Source organism: Patella vulgata, chromosome 4 (genome assembly GCF_932274485.2).
Source record: "Patella vulgata chromosome 4, xgPatVulg1.2, whole genome shotgun sequence".
NCBI lineage: Eukaryota > Metazoa > Mollusca > Gastropoda > Patellidae > Patella > Patella vulgata.
In genome coordinates this window covers 41,195,796-41,219,413 of record NC_065882.2, presented here as the reverse complement: position 1 = coordinate 41,219,413, position 23,618 = coordinate 41,195,796, and the positions used below count along the sequence as shown (strand labels likewise).

Here is a 23,618-nt window from a genome sequence, read left to right as displayed (position 1 = left end):
GCAGCAATGCTTCTTAAAATCAACTGAATTGTTATTTTGTGTTTCCAAAGTCAACATTTTGTAGTTATTGGTTGTTATTTTGGAGTAATTGGGTGTTATAGGGTGTTATTGGGTGTTATTTTGGAGTTATTGGGTGTTATTGGGCAGTTATTGGGTGTTATTTGGTGTTATTGGGTAATTCGACGCGCCGCCGGTAGATAATAAAATAATAATTGGATCATGCATTTAATGGTTTGGCTGACCAGTTGTTACAGAAATTTAAATCTTAGTTGAATATAATCCTCAGAACAGTCATTAATAATATATTTTTCCGACAAAATCTTCGATGCCAAATCTGCCGATGACACGTGACATCAGTTGGAATTTCTAGGTCAATAAGCCAGCGATGCTAGGTTTAGTTTTAAGTAACGTTTACCGTTATGATTTTTTATTTGATACACATGCTGGCAGAGGCTAAATTTTAAACATATTGTCGTTATTATTATTGAAAACTATATGGCATAGTCGTACGGAATTTTATTTTAAAGTAATTTCAATTATGGCTGTCACGTGATCACTGTGCCGTGTGTCTCTCATGGACGAATGAATAAAAACATATTTGCAAGTTACATGATAGACAAAAACTACAAATTGTGTTATGAAAAATACCACCGTGCTGTATCATTTTATATCCATCCAAAAAACGAAGACAGTAATTTATTCAGGAATACTACTGACACGAAAATTTTCTGAACGGTGTAGCTGTAGGCCTACCTATTATTAAAGGTAATGGACGCTTATAATTTTAAAGCCATTTCCTACGAGACCTCATTTGACTCAATTCTGGGCTATTGTGCTAACAATCTAGGGCGGGATAAGCGAGTTTATGCCATTCCTCAACGTTATCGCCAGGCGTCAAGTTTTTTTGTGTAACTGTTTGAAGTTGACCTAGTTTGATCAGAAAAACTGTAAATTATGTAGCCGTGAATAGATTTGTTTCCATTAAATTGAAATGAAATTAAGTTACTAAACCCTTAGTCCTTCTGTGGTGTACTGGTTTTATATGTACTTCCTTTATTCTGATCGTTCTGCACTTCGCTTGGTAACTATAAATATTATTATTATTGGTTGGGCCTGCGTGTCACCTGAAGGACCCACATGATCACGTGTCACACAGGTCCTGCGGGCCTGTGCTTGGAAAATGTTTGTTTCGGACACTGCCTACAACAAGTTTGAACATTCTAGCTCAATTAGGAGAGTTATTGTGTTCCAAGTCTCGGCCAATCAAATTGCTTATCACTCTGCTTACCCTGAGCAGAAAATGCTCATTATCGAACTTAGTCAAAGTATTGATGTAATGAAACTATACACCAAGTTTCATCACTCTCCCTTAATTAGAACTAAAGTTATCGTGTCCCAAAGCATCAACCAATCACATTGCTTATCTCTGCTAACCCTAAGCAGAAAATGCTCATCTTCGAATTCCATCAAGGCATTGACCTAATAAATACCTACACCAAGATTGAACATTCTAGCTCAATTAGAAAGAGAGTTATTGTGTCCCAAAAAGTGTGACGGATGGACGGACGGACGGACAAACGGACTGACAGACAAACGGACAGACAGACGGACTAACCCATTTTAATAGTCCCCTGCTTTCTTCGATAGGCAAAGGGACAATAAAACACTGTGTTAGAGGAAAAGATGATACACTGTGCTAGAGGTAAAGATGATACACTGTGCTAGAGGTACAATCAAACACTGTGCTAGAGGTAAAGATAATACACTGGCTCAAATGTAAAGATAATACACTGGGCCAAATGTAAAGATGATACACCCATGCACGAGTTAAAACTAAGCCATATAATAAGCAGACTCACCATTTCATCTCCAGAGAAATGTAAAATGGCATTTTCCCAGTAGGTTTTAAATGAAAAACTAATATATATTTTATCATCACGGTATCGACCTCTGTGTAATGATGAGTAACCTGTTCCATCAAAATGATATATATTTGAACTAATTGGTTCACTTGGTCTGTAAAATAAAAGCAGTAATCAATAATCAAATAGTGAGAATAAAGATGGGTTTGTAGCAACCATTCTTGCAATAACAACCATTTTTGCAATAAAATTAAACTATTGCAAAAATGGTTGATATTGCCAAATTAGAACGTCGAAGAAGCCATTTTTGCAATAAAAACCATTCTTGCAATAATTTCTTCTTTAGTCATTTTCATCATCACCTTGTTAGAATCATTATCAAGCATGTATTATCATCAGCGACATCACTTCCATACCGATTTTTATTATTATTATTATTATTATTATTGTTCGATTTATATAGCGCTTCATTACACGTGAAGTGTTTCTAAGCGCATATCACAAACATATACTTCAAACACACAGAAACAATCAAAATCAGGAGAACATAATTAAACACAGCTGCCTGTTAGGCGCTATTATTCAAAGGTTTATATCAACAAATCAACCGGCTAATCTCTATATTGAACTCAGTCGAGGTATTACCTGATGAACACCTACACCAAGTAGAGTTCAAAAATAAAAACGAAGTTTAAAAGAATCAACTTCATTAACAAAAATTAAACAATCAAAAACTAAACAGATAAATCAAATTCAAACGAAACAAATAAAACAAAGAAAATGAAAAGCGCAGTTCATTACCATTCTACATTAACAAAATAAAGGAAATCAACTTGTGAAAATTTTTTCAAAAAAATAAGAGCAAAATAACACTAATGTTAATACTTTTTTAACGACCCTACTGAATGAATGTTGGGCTTAACAAAATGATCATGAAATGGCCCAATATAGTAATGATGAATAACATTATAGTATACATGGCAATACAATGATGAATAACATTATACATGGCAATACACAATAACAATAATAATTATTTATTAATGAAATAGCCCCTTTTGGCTATTTAAATAGGTGTTATTATCGAAATTTCTTCTTTGGTTAAAGAATAACAATTGTGATAACAATCTATGGGCAGAACGATTTACCCAATACTAATTAAATACTACCTCATTATTGTGGGCAGGATGACTGATCCAGTACTACCCCAAACCACCAAATACTAATTAAATACTACCTCATTATTATGGGCAGGATGACTGATCCAGTACTATCCAAAACCACCTAATACTAATTAAATACTACCTCATTATTGTGACAAACATGCAAAAAAATATATGACAAAAATGTCATATACCGATGTTTACTCATTTCAAATACATGTAAGCTCACATGTACTTAAAAACGATCACAATGTCACAGTTGATCAATTAATAGTTTTTCATATTCAAGCAGTTATTTTTATGAAAGTGACAACAGTTTTTCATTATTGAAATTTTATTGCACAATTGGTTGATATTGCAAAAGTAGAATGTTGAAGGAACAATTTTTGCAATAATTTCTTCTTTTGCCATTTTTATCATCATGATCATTATTTTTTTCACCCTGATGATTGTCAGAATCATTATTGATTTATGCATCATGCATGTTATCATCTGCAACGTCATTTCCATGCACATTTTTATGAAAGTGGCAACAGTTTTTCATTATTGAAATTTTATTGCAAAAAAAGGGTGATATTGCAATTTTTGCAATAAAAACCATATTTGCAATAAAATTTCAACTAAAACTCTGATTACTGACGTGTTTCGGTACGTCAGGTCACGTCAACAATTATGTTACACCATGAACTACTGAGTATAGTAACATCCAATACCTATTAAAGCGGAAAAGATGTTATTTTGAACTCTAATAAAACCAGAAGATATACTTCAAGACCAATCTTTTTAATATTTGTTGTTATTAGACGTCAGGGACATCATATATGCAAAGATCAATGGTCACTGAACGGCTAGATCACCAAAATCGAAATTCAAAAATTGGCTACTTAAGAATTGTTGCCATTTAAAGGAGGTTCAAAACAAAATAAATATTTTTGAAAATTGGAATAAAAATGGCGGCTGAATATTGATTTGAAGGTTTTTTGTAACATCCAATATGGCAGCCAAACGGTTGAAAATGTTATCGAACAAGGTCTCTAAAAATGAAAGACAATATCTGGGGCTATCACCACCATATGTCATTTTTAGTCTATTTTTAAAATGGAGAGAACTATTCATGTTAGGGAAAAATCCAAGAGCCTCGGTAATTTCTGGAAGTTTCCTGAAGTCACAAAATGCTTTAATATGTGTTCCTTATTTCTATCAAGTTTCAACTTAGTACCTCAAATAGTGACAGAGATAGGCCATGTTGAACATCAAATTAAGAGAGAGAGAGAGAGAGAGAGAGAGATGTGGTTTAACATCCACTTCACAAACTAGGTCATTTTGGGACTAACGCACGGTTCAATTTTATTCAATAATTTGCTTGTGCGTAGGGGTCTTTAGCAGTGGGAGGAAACCAGAGGACCTAGAGAAACCTGACGTGGTTGGACAGGCGACCCTACTCCTTGTCATGTACAACCGAAATTAAAAAATGCTGAAGAAAACTCTGGCAAATCTTTGATTCTAAAACAAATCGAGAACCCAACAAAGATCCTTTGAGAAATAACCGAGATATGGCTATTTTTTTGTCTTATCCCCCCCACCCCCCATAAAATAATAAAACACTTATATGAAACAATATGTGTTTCAACCGAGGGTCGGAAACACGTAATAATGAAACATACGCCAACAGCAGCTAAGTCGTCCGAGCAGTCAACAAGAATTGCCGCATATTTTTTCTATTGTCGGTAATTAGACATCTATGATACACTAAAATCTGATTAAGAGTAACAACTCATTAAGTAATTATCAGACAATCATTAGAATTTGTTGGTTTTTAGTTTTGCCCCATGCTAACATTTAGTATACAAAACATTTAATATCATGGATTTAGCTGTTCAAGTTATCAAAATTTATTGAAAATCAATATACTTGTTCATCTCAAGAAACTCTGTGTATCAATCTAAAGTCAATCAGATGATAACTTTGGTCTCTGGAACATCCAGAAGATTTTTCAAAGTGATCAAGGGCCATAACCCTGGTAGTAATTATAGGAAAACGTTGAAAATCAACAGGCTTCTTCATCTCAGGACATCAAACATTGTGTATAAATTTCAAGTCAATCGGATATTAACTTTAGCCTCTACAGCGTCCACATGATTTTTCAAAGTGATCAAGGGCCATAACCCTGGTAGTAATTATCAGAAATCGCTGAAAATCAATAGGCTTCTTCGTCTCATGACCTTAATCACTGTGTATAAATTTCAAGTCAATCAGATATTAACTTTAGCCTTTAGAGCGTCCACAAGAATTTTCAAAGTGATCAAGGGCCATAACTTTGGCAGTAATTATTGACCAGCGGCTGCCAGGCAAGTTACGCCCACATTTTGCAAGAGATGAATAGAGAACAAACTAAAAACAAACAAGATTTTTTGTACAATCAGGGGCAATAATCCAGAAAGTTATGGCCTGAAATGAGAAAAATATCAAAAGGGACAGAGATCTTTGGGATATAAAGATATTTTTTAAGTTTCATCAAAATCGGATAAAAATTGTGACCTCTAGAGGGTCTACAACCTTCGTATTACACACTTCTACACAATTTGCGTACAAAGAGTGGCAATTTTGTCGGGCAGTTTCATTTCGATTTTCACGAAATACGAATTCAACCTTCATTATGTTTAAACGGTTTTAAAAATAAGAAAAAAATTGTGACCTCTAGATAATCTGCAATCTAACCAGCGGCTGCCAGGCAGGATACGCCCACATTTTCGAGAGATGGATAGAGAACAAGCTAAAAAGAAAGTGATTTTTCCTACAATCAAGGGCCATAATCCATGAAGTTTTGATCGGATAAAAATTGTGACCGCTATAGGGTCCACAACCTTGATATACCATATTTTTACACTATTTAAGAATGAAGGGCGGCCATTTTGTCTGTCAGTTTTGGGCCGATTTTCACGAAATTCGAACTCAGCCGTCCTTATTGTGTAACGGTAATATAATAATACGTTTTTTTTAAATCGGATAAAAATTATGACCTCTATAGGGTCCATAAGCTAAAAACGCGATTTTTCGTACAATCAGGGACCATAATTCAGGAAGATACAATCCGATATGCACGAATATAGAAAGGAACCGAGATCTTTGGGTTATAAACTTACATTTCAAGTTTCAACAAAATCGGATAAAAATTGTGACCTCTATAGGGTCCACAACCTTGGTATACCATATTTTTATGCTATTTGAGAACGAACGGTGGCCATTTTGTCTGTCAATTTTGGGCCCATTTTCACGAAATTCGAACTCAGCCGTCCTTAGGGTGTAATGGTGATATAATAATACATTTTTTTAAATCGGATAAAAATTATGACCTCTATAGGGTCCACAAGCTAAAAACGCGATTTTTCGTACAAATCAGGTGCCATAATTCAGGAAGTTACGGTCCTATATGCGCGAATATCGAAAGGAGCTGAGATCTTTGGGTTATAAACTTACATTTCAAGTTTCTACAAAATCGGATAAAAATTGTGACCTCTATAGGGTCCACAGCCTTGATATACCATATTTTTACACTATTTGAGAACGAAGGGCGGCCATTTTGTCTGTCAGTTTTAGGCCGATTTTCACGAAATTCAAACTCACCCGTCCTTAGGGTGTAACGGTGATATAATACTACGTTTTTTTACATCGGATAAAAATTATGACCTCTATAGGGTCCACAAGCTAAAAATGTGAATTTTCATACAATCAGGGGCCATAATTCAGGAAGTTACGTTCCGATATGCACGAATATCGAAAGGAACCGAGATCTTTGGGTTATAAACTTAAATTTCAAGTTTCAACAAAATCGGATAAAAATTGTGACCTCTATAGGTTCCACAAGCTAAAAACGTGATTTTTCGTACAATGATCCGATACATGCCAATATCGAAAACAGCCGAGATCTTTTGGAGATAAACCTATATTTCAAGTTTCGTCAAAATCAGATAAGAATTTGACCTGTAGAGTGTCCACAAACAAATTGTGGATGGACGGACGGACAGGGCCGACGACAAAATGTGGGCGTATAAAAATCGTTGCAAATCAATATGATTCTTCGTCTCATGACCTCAAAGTCTGTGTATCAATTTAAAGTCAATCGGATATTAACTTAGAGCATTTACAAGATTTTTTTAAGTGATCAAGGGCCATAACTCTGGCAGTAAATGATTAGACTTCTTCGTCTCATGACCTTTAACACTGTGTATAAATTTAAAGTCAATCGGATATTAACTTTAGCCTCTAGAGCGTCCACAAGAATTTTCAAAGTGATCAAGGGCCATAACTCTAGCAGTAATTATCAGAAATCGCTGAAAATCAATAGGCTTCTTCGTCTCATGACCTTAAACACTGTGTATAAATTTAAAGTCAATCGGATATTAACTTTGACCTCTAGCTTTTCCACAAGACTTTTTGAAGTAATCAAGGGCCATAACTCTAGCAGTAATTATCCAAAAATGCTGAAAATCAATAGGTTTATTTGTTTGATGACCTTAAACACTGTGTATAAATTTAAAGTCAATCGGATATTAACTTTGGCCTCTAGAGCGTCCACAAGATTTTTCAAAGTGATCAAGGGCCATAACTCTGGCAGTAATTATCGGAAATCGCTGAAAATCAATAGGCTTCTTTGTCTCATGACCTGTCTCATGACCTTTAACACTGTGTATAAATTTAAAGTCAATCGGATATTAACTTTAGCCTCTAGAGCGTCCACAAGAATTTTCAAAGTGATCAAGGGCCATAACTCTAGCAGTAATTATCAGAAATCGCTGAAAATCAATAGGCTTCTTCGTCTCATGACCTTAAACACTGTGTATAAATTTAAAGTCAATCGGATATTAACTTTGACCTCTAGCTTTTCCACAAGACTTTTTGAAGTAATCAAGGGCCATAACTCTGGCAGTAATTATCCAAAAATGCTGAAAATCAATAGGTTTATTTGTTTGATGACCTTAAACACTGTGTATAAATTTAAAGTCAATCGGATATTAACTTTGGCCTCTAGAGCGTCCACAAGATTTTTCAAAGTGATCAAGGGCCATAACTCTGGCAGTAATTATCGGAAATCGCTGAAAATCAATAGGCTTCTTTGTCTCATGACCTTAAACACTGTGTATAAATTTAAAGTCAATCGGATATTAACTTTGACCTCTAGAGCGTCCACAAGATTTTTTTAAGTGATCAAGGGCCATAACTCTGGAAGTAATTATCTGAAATCGCTGAAAATCAATAGGCTTCTTCGTCTCATGACCTTAAACACTGTGTATAAATTCAAAGTCAATCAGATATTAACTTTGACCTTTAGCGCGTCCACAAGACTTTTTGAAGTGATCAAGGGCCATAACTCTGGCAGTAATTATCGGAAATCGCTGAAAATCAATAGGTTTCTTCGTCTCATGATCTTAAACACTGATATTAACTTTAGCCTCTAGAGCGTCAACAAGCAATTGTGGACGCCGGACCGACCCGGACTGACGTCCGGACGGACTGGAGCGACGACAATATACGACCGCATTTCAATGTGGGTGTATAAAAATGACAAAAGAAGAAATTATTGTAAAATTGCTTTTTATTGCAAAAATGGTTCCAGCAACGTTCTACATTTGCAATATCAAACATTTTTGTAGTAATTTAATTTTGTTGCAAAAATCATTGTTATTGCAAAAATTGTTGCTACATGGGTAGGATACATATTGATTCGGAATTGGAAAATTTATAAAAGCCACATCATTTACATCTCATATGTCAAAAATATGTAATACTAGAAGAATGCCCGGCTTCGCTCGGGGGTCATAACCCCGAAACCGGAAGTGGTAGACTAACTCCACCTGGCCTATGTTACTCCCCGGTCCGAGCTACCCTTATACCCCAAATTTCAGACTCAGGGCAGACCTAGTGTAGCCGCCAACCCCTAACAGAAAGACAGAAAACGACAGTCACAAATATCAGTATAGATTTTAATGGTTAAAAAAAAAAAACTTCACATATAAATATAGCAGCGTTATCATTACCATACTAAAGCATGATTGATTGTGCAGTCTTTATTTGGCATGATGGGGCTTTAGCAATAAATAATAATTGGACTTACACTTCAACACAGGCTTGACAAGATGACTCAGAATTTTTAAAATTAAAGACACCAACTTTCTCATCGTCGATATAAACATCTCCAATACAACCAACTAACTTATTACTACTTATATCTGGTGCAACCTAAAATAATACTCACAAATATATTACTTATTTTAAGTTTAACTAACATTTGTTAATCTTTATTCCATAATTCTCTTCTGTACAAGGTCTTTTGCAAACTTGAAAACTCAAGCAACACTTCTTGTCACGTACAAGCTTGGGATTGAAACATTTGTCCCAAGGACAGACTGTATGATATAAAGGGGAAATGTGGCAGTAAAACACAGATTGTGATTCAGGGCTAGAAATTCGCACAAGGATTCGCGTAAAGTTTTTCTAAAAAAAAAAAAAAAAAAAAATCTCGGAGAATTGTTGAGTCCGACTATTGAATGTCGGTCAGTATCGGCTGTATTTTGTCGGCTTTAGTCGACTGACATTTAATCTAGCCGATTGGTAAAACAATGAATCCATCACTATGCCTATGGTATCATAAATCAATCTACTTTTGGCTAAATTACAACGGGGTAATTGTTACTTATTAATAAAAAAAAGTCAATCAACTTGATTGTCGGCTACAACAACAGTCATACCTCATATGGTTCTTAATCCGAGCAATTAGCACATTTAATGGTGATTTTGACAATCTGGTAAAAAAACAAAACACGCTTGCTGATAATTCATAAAAGGTTCAGTAAAATACTCCACGTGGCTAATAAAGACGATCTCGGCATGGTTTGCAAATCGCACGTCTTCTACGCTCCGTCCGTGTGAATTCCAGGTACAGGTAGATCATTAAAATAATAACTGGATCATACATTGATGGATTCACTGACCAGTTGTTAGGTAAATTTAAATCTTCATTGAATATAATCCCCTGGTAGAACACCGAATACACGGAAAGAGAAACAGTGGGTATTTTCCCAACATAATCTCAAATGCTGAATTCCTATGACAAGTGACATATCGGTTGGAATTACGTCAATAAACCAGATCTAAATAGCGTTGATACACATGCTGACAGAGGCTTAATTTTAAAAATATTATTGAAGCTATATCATAGTTGTACAAATTTTATTTTATAGCAATTTCAATTGTGGTTGTCAAGTGATCATTGTGCCGTTTGTCTATCATCGACGAATGAATAAACCAGCGGCTGCCAGGCAGGATACGCCCACATTTTCGAGAGATGGATAGAGAACAAGCTAAAAAGAAAGTGATTTTTCCTACAATCAAGGACCATAATTCAGGAAATTCCAATTCGATATGCGCAAATATCGAAAGGAACTGAGATCTTTGTTATAAACTTACATTTCAAGTTTCAACAAAATCGGATTAAAATTGTGACCTCTATAGGGTCCACAGCCTTGATATACTATATTTTTACGCTATTTGAGAACAAAGGACGGCCATTTTGTCTGTCAGTTTTGGGCCGATTTTCACGAAATTCGAACTCAGCCGTCCTTAGGGTGTAACGGTGATATAATAATACGTTTTTTTAAATCGGATAAAAATTATGACCTCTATAGGGTCCAAAAGCTAAAAATGTGATTTTTCGTACAATCAGGGGCCATAATCCATGAAGTTTCGATCCGATACATGCCAATATCGAAAGCAGCCGAGATCTTTTGGGGATAAACCTATATGGGGCGTATAAAAATTGTGCTATGAAGAAATGCCATGGTGCTATATCAACTTATTTTGACTAAGGCATTTTCTGGATATTACTTTTGACACTAATTAAGTGTTTACCAAAAAATCCATATGATTGTTCTATTTTTATCTTTGTTCTTGTATTTTGATGTTTTAGATTAACACAATAAACACAATCTTGTTTTTTAGACAGTATTATTAATTAAGATTCGGAGGATTTGCACAGATGCCATTTTTTTGGAATCCTCTTAGATTCTCGCAAAAAATGCCGAATTTCTAGCCCTGTGATTGGTCAATTCTATAGATGAACCTGCGATACAGAAAATTCAGTGAAATGCTGTGACTAGGCTTCTCTAGATTACAATAAATAATAACCTACATTATATTTATTTGGGTAACCTGCTAAATATACTGCAGTTGAAGAATCAAATTTAAGTAAAGAGGAGCCAATCGATGAAGATGCATTTCTTTCTTTTGTTTCTGGAGCCAATCTGGCCATGGACTTGACTTTCAACAAACCAATTCTACCAATCCTACAATATAATTCTAATTACTACAGAATACTGAGCAATACAAGGACAGATAACATATCACCAATACATGATATTGAATTTAAATATCGCCGTTTTGAAGTTAAATGATGGTACCGTATATCCAGGTATTGCCAGATGGGACAGGAGAGCACAAAAATGCATAACAGGTTAGGCATCATGATATTGTACTAAAACTTACAGTCAAAATGTAATACACATTTATAGTATAAAGTATAAGTAGACTATTTCAAACAATTATATTAAAAGATAGGTTGCCAGGCAACGAAACATACGCCCACAGCAGCTAATTCGTTCGGGCAGTCAACAAGAGTTGTCGCATATTTTTACTTTTTTCGGTAATGAAACATTTATAATACACTAAAATCTGATTAAGAGCAACAACTCAGAAAACCATTAGAATTTGTTTGGTTTTTATAAAGTTCTGCCCCATGCTAACGTTTTGTATACAAAACTTTTAATACTGTATCATGGATTTAGCTGTTCCAAGTCATAAAAATTCATTGAAAATCAATATACTTGTTCGCCTCAAGATCTTAAACTCTGTGTATCAATCTGAAGTCAATTGGATATTAACTTTGGCCTCTAGAGCGTCCACAATATTTTTTCAAAGTGATCAAGGACCATAACTTTGGCAGTAATTATCAGAAATCTTTGAAAATCAATAGGATTCTTCGCCTCGTGACCTCAAACACTGTGTATAAATTTAAAGTCAATGAGATTAACTTTAGCCTTTAGAGCATCCAGAAGGTTTTTTGAAGGGCCATAACTCTGGCAGTAATTATCGAAAATCACTGAAAATGAATAGACTTCTTCGTCTCATGACCGTAAACACTGTGTATAAATTTAAAGTCAATCGGATATTAACTTTAGACGCTAGGGCGTCCACAAGATTTTTCAAAGTGATCAAGGGCCATAACTCTGGCAGTAATTATCGTAAATTGCTGAAAATCAATAGGCTTCTTCGTCTCATGACCTTAAACACTGTATATAAATTTAAAGTCAATCGGATATTAACTTTGGCCTCTAGAGTGTCCACAAGATTTTTTGAAGTGATCAAGGGCCATAACTCTGGCAGTAATTATCGGAAATCGCTGAAAATCAATAGGCTTCTTCGTCTCATGGCCTTAAACACTGTGTTGTATCAGCTTATTTTGCTACTGCATTTTCTGATCTGGCCGTAGTAGAAAAATCTTAATTTCATCGACAGATTATATCCGTTTATCCATGGAATAAACGAATACAGTAATTTATTCAGGAATATTACTGACTTGAACTTAGCCTATTTAGAATACAACATTCTCCATAACAAATTACCAAAAATTATTTTTGTTTAAGTCTGATTATGTTAAAGTTAACAGGAGCTTCTAATTACTATCATTTGAGCCAATTCTGGCCGGTTGGTTTCAAAATGGATTGAAACCCCTGTTCTTATCACAAATGCTAAAAAAGTTCTCCTCAAGGGATTCAGGAGAGCGATTTACCCTTTTTCCAATTTCTGGAGAGTTTATTTTGACTCTGCAGGACTTTATTCACATGAAGGCCTGCAACATATCATGATATTGATTAATGCTCTGAAAGCAACACCTGTATAGATAGTAACATATTTTCTATTTACCTTTTAGCAGTAACACGATACCATCTATCTTGTTCTACAGCTTCATCAGACGCCATTGTAACTTCTTGATCATGTATAACTAATCCTTCACCGCTACCAACATTCCAGCGGAAATGAACAAATTTATTGCGTAATTCTAAAGACATATATTCCTGTAAGATATAGATTGAGTGTTTTTAAGGTATGGAATATTTAATGTCATTTGTTTGGCTGTAACTGAACGGAATTGCTGGTTGGATATTCAAGATACAGAGATATAACTAAAGTGGGTCGTCAATGCCATGCCTCTGCCAATTATTTCATTTATAAAATGTGACAGCTATTGCCAAGGTCTTGCACTAGTATTAGTATTACTATTAACTAAAACCTCACTTGCTTAAGCACAAAATATTTAAGTGTCTTTTAAGTTGTTCACCTTGTGGGATTTCTGCAATAAAACTAACAACATGTCTTCGTCTTTCACAGTTTTGTTAACTTTAAATGCAAAATCTATAGAATTAGCTGTACTGGGCTGACTCACAGATCGGAATGATCTAAAACATTCACCATTGCCAGATAATGATAACTTCATCTAAAATTAAACAAATTACTTCCGTAAAATTAACATAATGCTGCATAATAACCTTAAAAAAATCAGAAAGTTCTTCAAGTAACACACAAATCCGTCTGTATGATATATACATGCACTAATAACTGAACACAACCTATTTCTACATTTCAGGAACTTCTTTTTATGCGTTCTTAGAAAATCAACAAATCCATTTAATCTATTTAAAAACTTCTATAATAAAATCTTACATCATTTGCTATTTCTCTAGCTAAACGAATTTTTTCTCTCAATCGCAATATTTTACCAGATACATCAGCATTGAGACGCTTGGCTTGTTTCGAACTATCAATAACAATTTCTGTAAGGTTCTTCAAGTTATTCACATTGTCTGAAGCATTGTGAGCTGTGACAAAAAGAAATAACATTATTTAAGATTTTGGACCAGGAAAATAAAAGCAATATGAAAAGGATATGATCAACTCTCCTATACACAAAGTAAGAATAATATTATTAACATTATAAAATAGAAGGTCAAATGAAGTTTACACCACCTTTTTTAAAAACAGCTCTTCAAATACTAATCATAAATGAACTTACTTGATAGCTGTATATGACTTATTAAAGCCTTCATATCAACATCACGTAGTTTCTTTAATTCTGGTTCTAATTCCTTACTGATTTTATTAATTGTACTTTGAATCCTCCCAGATGTATTATTAACCTGTCTATTAACATCCATAGCACGTCGAGATATTTCATCTATTTTATTATGTAGATCTATCAATTATAAAAACAAGCGGTTGCTATGCAAGATACGCCCAAATTTTGCAAGAGATGGACTGAGAATGAGCTAAAAAATAATGTGATTTTTCGTACAAATCAGGGGCCATAATCCAGGAAAATATAGTCCAATATGTGTGAACATCAAAAGGAAACGAGATCTTTGGGTTATGAACACATATTTCAACTTTCACCAATAATCGGATAAAAATTGTGACCTCTAGATGGTCCACAACATTTGTAGTACATACTTTTACACAATTTTCATTTCAATTTTCCCGAAATTCAAATTCAACCTTCGTTATGGTGTAATTGGTGATATATTTAAACGGATTTTAAAATCGGAAAAAAAATTGTGACCTCTAGAGAATCCGCAAGCTAAAATCAGGGGCCATAATCCATGAAGTTACATTTGGATATGCGCGATTATCAAAAGGAACCAAGATCTTAGTGTGTAACGGTGATATATTCACACGTTTTAATTTAAATCGGATAAAAGTTGTGACCTCTAAATTTTGTACAATCAAGGGGGAAAATTCAGGAAATTACGATCCAATATGCGCAGATCTGTGGTTATAAACATGTATTTCAAGTTTCATCAAAATCGGATCAAAACTGTGACCTCTAGAGGGTCCACAACCTTGATATGTCACATGTTTACACTATTTGCGTACGAGGGGCGGCCATTTTGTCTGAAAGTTTTGGTCCGATTTTCACGTCAATATATTTGAACGTTTTTGTAAATCATAATAATTGTGACCTCTATAGTGACCACAAGCTACAATAACGATTTTTCGTACAATCAGGGGCCATAATTCAGTTAGTTACGATCCGATACACGCCAATATCGAAAGCAACCAAGATCTTTGGGTTGTAAATATGCATTTCAAGTTTCATCAAAATCGGATCAAAACTGTGACCTCTAAAGGGTCCACAACCTTGATATACCAGATGTTTACGTTTACACTATTTGCGTAGAGGGGCGGCCATTTTGTCTGGCAGTTTCGTCCAATTTTCACAAAATTCGAACTCAACCAACATTATCAGATAATAATTGTGACCTCTAGAGAGACCACAAGCTAAAAACGTAATTTTTCGTACAATCAGGGGACACAATTCAGGAAGTTATGATCCGATATGTGTGAATATTGATAGGAGCCAAGATCTTTGGGTTATAAATATGTATTTCCAGTTTTATCAAAATTGGATCAAAATTGTGCGAATATTGATAGGAAACAATATCTTTGTGCTATAAACATGTGTTTCAAGTTTCATCAAAATTGGATCAAAATTATGACCTCTAGAGGATCCACAACCTTGATATACCATATTTTTACACTATTTGTGTATGAGGGGCGGACATTTTGTCTGTCAGTTTTGGGTCAATTTTCACGAAATTTGAACTCAACCATCCTTAAGATGTAACGGTGATATCCTAAAACGTTTTTTTAAATCGGATAAAAATTATGACCTCTATAGGGTTCACAAGCTAAAAATGCAATTTTTCGTACAATCAGGGACCATAATTCAGGAAGTTACGATCCGATATGCGCGAATATCAAAAGGAACCGAGATCTTTATGTTATAAACTTACATTTCTAGTTCCAACAAAATCGGATAAAAATTGAGATCTCTATATGGTTCACAAGCTAAAAACGTAATTTTTCGTACAATCAGGGGCCATAATCCATGAAGTTTCGGTCCGATACATGCCAATATCGAAAACAACCAAGATCTTTGGAGATAAACCTATATTTCAAGTTTTCTCAAAATCGGACAAGAATTGTGACCTGTAGAGTGTCCACAAACAATTGTGGACGGACGGACAGGGGCGACGGCAATATACTTCTACATGAAAATGTTGGCGTATAAAAATTGTGACCTGTAGAATGTCCACAAACAATAGTGGACAGACAGGGACGACGACAATATACGTCCACATGAAAATGTGGGTGTATAAAAACAGGTTAAAATGTAGAAAGAAATAACTATATTGTTTTTTCATATGTTTATCATTATTTTATAAAACATGGAATTACTGTCTTTTTATGAATTATACAACAAAATTTAATTATGAAATGAATACCTTTAGGTAAATTATCTAAATCTCTATTAACCATTCTAAGCACATCTCTATTGGCCTGATTCTTCATCATTATATCATTTATATCATCTTGAACTAAAACCATTCTACCATTTAGACCTAGAAAATAGTAGATTATTGATGGTACAAAAGAATACATTACATCTTTTTACATATTTCTATCAAATTAACATCCATTCATTTCAATGCAAACATTGAGTAAAAGGTGTCATCTTCAATGGGTTTCCTCGCTGAAGGAATTCCCACCAGTTGTCGCTAGTAAAAACTTGGTTCCACGTGACCTTATCGATGGTAAGAGAACCGTATCGGTATTAAATTCCATATTAACAACAAAAACTAACGTTTGTCAACACATGAGTTCGTAATGAATGTACAGGAAAACTGTGCTATAAGGTAAACAATGAGGTCACGTGGGACCGCCTCGCCTATAAATTATGTCCCTTTATCTCTAGCGAGGACGCCCATTCATGTACCAGTAATAGCGCACTTAAAAGACTAATTATTTTTTTTTTTTTAGAAAACCTTAAGATATTTCTTCTATTAGGGTAGGAAGGAAAAATATATAATCATAGTGCACAAAAAAATGTTATAGGTTATGGGTTCAACAATATATGTCAGGACTAATACAAAATACTAGTTGAGTTTTCTATAAGGTGGTATTATAATGGCAACCATTTTATTTGAGATACCAGAGGCTGCCAGGCAGGATAGGCCCACATTTTCGGGAGATGGATAGAGAACAAGCTAAAAAGAAAGTGATTTTCCTACAATCAAGGTCCATAATTCAGGAAATTACAATTCGATATGCGCAAATATATCGAAAAGAACCAAGATCTTTGGGTTATAAACTTACATTTCAAGTTTCAACAAAATCAGATAAAAATTGTGACCTCTATAGGGTCCACAACCTTGATATGGCTATTTGCACAGTGAAGGGACATATTACTCCCAACAGGAAGATTAAAATAAATCTTATAGTAGGTCATATATCTATTTTGATTCATACCAAGGGACCATTTTATGAATTTAAAATTCATATATTGGGATCAGTGCTCACTCTGGGTTTCATTTTTTTCCCGCCAATTTCTCATTTTAATTTATTAGCCATATATTTTTTCCGCCAAAAAAATAAGACAAAAAAAGTATCTATTATATTTTTTCAGTAATATATACAATATACATATGATATTATAATTTACAAAATGCCTCTCTCCTTTGCAGAAGCCTATTTTTTGAAAGCAATTTCAACATCTGGGTTAACCACTTTTAAGATTTTATGTTTTTCGAAATTTTTCTATGTCGTGAACTATTGAGGTAAACTAAAATGCAGACCTATTGTAGAAGCTGATATTGCTTCAACATTCAAGGATGTAATATTATTAGATGGACGAAAGTTGATGTCAGTATCATCTGTAGACTTGGAGCATTTTGGTGGTGACATACTAAATAAAATCTGACATTCTTCTATCGGACCTTGACGAAGACTGTTCAATTTTTCGCTATGACTCATGGCATGTGATTTGATGATAACTGACTTTCGACAACCCAAAGAATATATACACTGGAACAACAAACCTGGTTTCATTTATTAACGATACGGAGAGAGAGAGAGAGAAATGGGGTTTAACGTCCACTTGACACAAACCAGGTCATTTCGGGACTAACATATGGTTTAATTTTATTTCAATAATTCCCTTGTGCGTAGGGGTCTTTAGCAGTGGGAGGAAACCGGAGGACCCGGAGAAAACCCACGAGGTTGGACAGGCGACCCTACTCCTTGTCACGTACAACCGGGGATTCGAAACCACGCCAGTCGACTCAATGACAGACTTTATGATACAGCGCGCGCACGCTAACCATTCAGCCATCCAACCCCCCTATTAACAATACGGGCAACAGGAGTAAGAAAAAGATAAAACAGACGTCATAATCCAATAATCCCAAACAAATCGAACGAGTATTATTCACAGTGTCTGCCATTTTGAATATATAGAAACCGTCAAAAAAGTCACCGATTCGTAATTGAAGACAAATAAATAAATCTTTTGTCCCTTAATTAGTTTATTTACTCTTACTGTAAATAGTAATCAACACTAATCCAAGATTGATTAATAGACAAAAGTTATCTCTATTATTGGTACCCAATTGATTGATAACTGACTCAGCCAAGTGCAATAGACTGTAACGACCGTGTGTATGCACAGAGTGGAAATCAAAGCTTTGTGGCAAGAAAAACTTATCGCCACGGTCAAAAAAGAATCGCCATACAGGAAAAAGTTATCGCCAAAAATTTCGCCACACTCAATACTTTATCACCAAAAATCTATTTTTATCGCAATTGGCGGAAATGGCGATCGACAGCGTGAGCGCTGATTGGGATAGCTTAGCGGGTTTGCTCCTTCATATGAGTGTTTCGGTAACGGTACCCAGAGATAGCAAAAAAGAACCACAGATATTGCATGATAAATAATGACCATTTGAGGTTTAGAAATGACTGTTCGACCTTTTTTTAACCCGTTAAGTTGTAGTTTTTAAAACGTTAACTACCCCCTATTGTGTAATTAATTTGACGAAAAACGTCGTTTTGGACCTTTTTATTCCTGAATACAAATGATAGTAGTCTGAAACCATATTAAAACTAACGCTAAATAGAGTTGTCTCCCTTCAATTAGATTTCTTCGACCAGACGTAATATAACGTCCTACACATGCTGCGATCGTATGTTCGAAGAATGGGTTGGGGAAAATACCTCTAACAGAGGCGGATTCAATGGGGGGCGCGAGGGGCACGCGCACCCCCTAATTTTCGACAGTGCCCTTTTTTACTGCTGAAAGTGCCTTTTCTCAGACTCAAATATGTCCGTTCCCAACCCGTTGTAGGGATCCCAAATGACTCGAACCATTGACTCAAACACACCAGTCTGGGAAATAGCTCTTGGAATGGCTACAGATGCAAGGAAATGACGGATATTTTTCTTGGGGCCCCCCCCCCCCCACAGCGGCGTGCCCCGTCTCCGCGGTCAATGCCTTCATTTTGCAGCGCCATCCCTTTTCAAAATTCCTAGATCCATCCCCTGTCTAAGGCGTTATATTACGCCCTACACACGGTGAGTGGCACTTGTCAAAGACGATATATAAGCCCTACGCATTTAACGGGTTAAGTTAATAGTATGTTATTTCCACCTTATAATAACTTTGAATGGACTGTTTATTCCCATTACTTTAAAAATTATAGATGAATTATCAATTGGCATAACTCGGATGGAAAATAACAACTGTTATATCTCTACAGCATTTAATTTCTTGATTTAATTATTTAGAATAATTTTTATTCAATCTGTGAATTATGTATTAAACAAATAAATAACAAAATAATCTGTTGCCAAGCTTTAATCAAAATAAAAGCTGGTTTTTGTTTGTTATATTGGATGGAAATGTAGTAACGTTATCAATAAATGGATGGAAAATAACGTTATCAAAAATGTAATGGATGGAAAATAACGTTATCAAAAATGTGACGGATGGAAAATAACGTTATCACAAATTCTAATGATTGAAATGGCAACAAATTCCATGTAGATTAGATGTGTAAACGTGATATAGAGCGAAATAGCAGAATAGCAGACACCATCCCTGAGCTTCGATTTGAAAGGAACCAGGAATCCGGATGTTTACATTCTGAACAGATGCGCTATCTGCGAACATCGATCGTTACTATGTTTAGAAAGTGACGGAATTTGAAAACATGAGGAATTGATAGATTTACCAAAGTCAGGTTTTGTTCTCTTTATTCTCCCTCAATGGCAAGTTGTATTCGCTTCCGTTTTCGCAAAAAAAAGGTTCCCTCTTAGTAGTTACGAAAAGTTTTGGAATGCATTTTGTCCAAAGTCAACATTATGTGTTTGCGGATGAAATGAATTTTACGTGACGTTCGACATTTTGTTACAGCAAAAATAACGTGGAAATGAGTCCTAAATACAGAACAGATCGGTGTAAGACACACTTTATGCCAACTTTGGTTTATGCCAAATTCTACCAAATGTGAGTGGACTTATTGTAAAACATCAACGCTTAGACACAATACAAAATATCGAGCGTTACGTTGTCGTCTCGGATGGAAAATAGGAAAAAAATATTAGAAAACTGAATTAAAGATATTGTTTATTTTTACAGTCCCTAGAGATTGTGGCGTTGTCCTAATTCAGCATTTAATCATTATAGAACAATTTTATCCAGATAATTAAAACATACACCAAATTTTTGTTAGAAATCTGAAGCCTTATCCAATAGGTACTATTTTTCAGGAGTTTGGCTCAATCCAAATTATGAGGGTTTCAAACATATCAATTAGGAACAATAACAAAAACATAACAAATATACATTTATTTTTATTTACAACATGTCCAAGTTGACGGCTATGTTTTGTCCCTTTACGCTATTTGAGAACGAGGGGCGGCCATTTTGTCTGTCAGTTTTGGGCCGATTTTCACGAAATTTGAACTCAGCCGTCCTTAGGGTGATATAATAATACGTTTTTTTAAATTTTAAATCGGATAAAAATTATCACCTCTATAGGGTCCACAAGCGAAAAACTTGATTTTTCGTACAATCAGGGACCATTATTCAGGAATTTACGGTCCAATGGGCGCGAATATCGAATGGAACCGAGATCTTTGGATTATAAACTTACATTTCAAGTTTCAACAAAATCGGACAAAAATTGTGACCTCTATTGGGTCCACAACCTTGATATACCATATTTTTACGCTATTTGAGAACGAACGGCGGCCATTTTGTCGGTCAGTTTTAGGTCGATTTTCACGAAATTCGAACTCAGCCGTCCTTAGGGTTTAACGGTGATATAATAATACGTTTTTTTTAATAGGATAAAAATTATGACCTCTATAGGGTCCACAAGCTAAAAACGCGATTTTTCGTACAATCAGGGGCCATAATTCAGGAAATTACGTTCCGATATGCGCAAATATTGAAAGGAACCAAGATCTTTGGGTTATAAGCATACATTTCAAGTTTAAACCAAATCGGATAAAAATTGTGACCTGTAGACTGTTCACAAACAATTGTGGACGGACGGACGGACAGGGGCGACGACAATATACGTCCACATGAAAATGTTGGCGTATAAAAATGCTCTAATTTCAAAAATTAAAATGTTTTCTTTAGTTCTTAAAATATGTAGCACTAATAGACTTGGCACTAATATCTGGGAATTCCAAGCTATGTGTGAATTATGAATATCTGAAATATGACAATAATTTTAATAATTTGACTAATTCCTAATTTTCTTGCACTAAAATATCTTGATTGAACCAAGTTATATATGAATATACAACCGGTGGTAGTTTTTTCTTTGATGTCCATAGCAGTTATATCTCATAACAACCTGTCATGACGTCATCATAGGTTGATATAGTCGGTTCATATCAACCGCTGATGACGTCATGACAGATTGATATTTCATATCAACCGCCAATGACGTCATCTCAGGTCGATATATTCGGTTCATATCAACCGCTGATGATGTAGATGTTCGAAATAATACAAAGAACACAGAAATAAATTATTCTTTTGACAATTAAAAATTGTTATGGTACACATTTTCGAGAGATGGATATGGAACAAGCTAAAAAGAAAGTGATTTTTCCTATGATCAAGGGCCATAATTCAGGAATTTACAATTCGATATGCGCAAATATCAAAAGGAATCGAGATCTTTGGGTTATAAACTTACATTTCAAGTTTCAACAAAATCGGATAAAAATTGTGACCTCTATAGGGTCCACAACCTTGATATACCATATTTTTACGCTATTTGAGACAAAATGTTGGCCATTTTATCTGTCAGTTTTGGACCGATTTTCACGAAATTCAATCTCAGTCATCCTTAGGGTGTAACGGTGATATAATAATATGTTTTTTTAAATTTTAAATCGGATAAAAATTATGACCTATATAGGGTCCACAAGCTAAAAACTCAATTTTTCATACAATAAGGGGCCATAATTCAGGAAGTTACAGTCCGATATGCGCAAATATCGAAAGGACCCAAGATCTTTGGGTTAAAAAGTTACATTTCAAGTTTCAACAAAATCGGATAAAAATTGTGACCTCTATAGGGTCCACAACCTTGATATACCATATTTTTACGCTATTTGAGAACGAAGGGCGACCATTTTGTCTGTCAGTTTTGGACCGATTTTCTCGAAATTCAATCTCAGTCATCCTTAGGGTCTAACGGTGATATAATAATACGTTTTTTAAAATCGGATAAAAATTATGACCTCTATAGGGTCCACAAGCTAAAATCGTGATTTTTCGTACACTCAGGGGCCATAATTCAGGAAGTTACGGTCCGATATGCGCAAATATCAAAAGGAACTGAGATCTTTGGGTTATAAACTTACATTTCGAGTTTCAACAAAATGGGATAAAAATTGTGACCTCTATAGGGTCCACAACCTTGATATACCATATTTTTACGCTATTTGAGAACGAACGGCGGCCATTTTATCTGTCAGTTTTGGACCGATTTTCACGAAATTCAATCTCAGTCATCCTTAGGGTGTAACGGTGATATAATAAGATGTTTTTTTAAATCGGATAAAAATTATGACCTCTATAGGGTCCACAAGCTAAAAATGCAATTTTTCGTACAATCAGGGGCTATAATTCAGGAAGTTATGGTCTGATATGCTCGAATATCGAAAGGAACCGAGATCTGTGGGTTATAAACATGCAATTCAAGTTTTATCAAAATCAGATGAAAACTGTGACCTCCCGAGGGTCCCCAACCCTGATACATAATATTTTGACACCATCTGCGAACGACGGGCGGCCATTTTGTCTGTCAGTTTCGGTCCGATTTTTACGAAATTTTAACTCAACCATCCTTAGGGTGTAACGGTGATATATCGGATAAAAATGTGGGCGTATAAAATGCTCTAATTTCAAAATTTAAAATGTTTTCTAAAGTTCTTGAAATATGTAGCACTAATAGACTTGGCAGATTGATATCTGGGAATTCCAAGCTATGTGTGAATTATGAATATCTGAAATATGACAATAATTTTAATAATTTGACTAATTCCTAATTTTCATGCACTAAAATATCTTGATTGAACCAAGTTGTATATGAATATACAACCGGTGGTAGTTTTTTCTTTG

The 23,618-nt window shown here is 34.8% G+C and overlaps 1 protein-coding gene across 2 annotated transcripts in view; it reads right to left on the bottom strand.

Annotated features, from left to right (window-relative positions):
* The window catches only part of LOC126818819 (laminin subunit alpha-1), a 295,094-nt gene that overhangs the window by 53,025 nt on the left and 218,451 nt on the right, over positions 1 to 23,618 (bottom strand). For both annotated transcript variants that reach the window (XM_050546415.2, XM_056100691.1), the window contains 8 exons: positions 16,417 to 16,533; positions 14,148 to 14,327; positions 13,799 to 13,953; positions 13,416 to 13,571; positions 13,001 to 13,152; positions 11,211 to 11,364; positions 9,138 to 9,262; positions 1,860 to 2,016 (listed from right to left, as the gene is read on the bottom strand). In XM_050546415.2, coding sequence (XP_050402372.1) covers positions 1,860 to 2,016; positions 9,138 to 9,262; positions 11,211 to 11,364; positions 13,001 to 13,152; positions 13,416 to 13,571; positions 13,799 to 13,953; positions 14,148 to 14,327; positions 16,417 to 16,533 — 1,196 coding nt within the window. The remainder of the gene's footprint in view (positions 1 to 1,859; positions 2,017 to 9,137; positions 9,263 to 11,210; positions 11,365 to 13,000; positions 13,153 to 13,415; positions 13,572 to 13,798; positions 13,954 to 14,147; positions 14,328 to 16,416; positions 16,534 to 23,618) is intronic.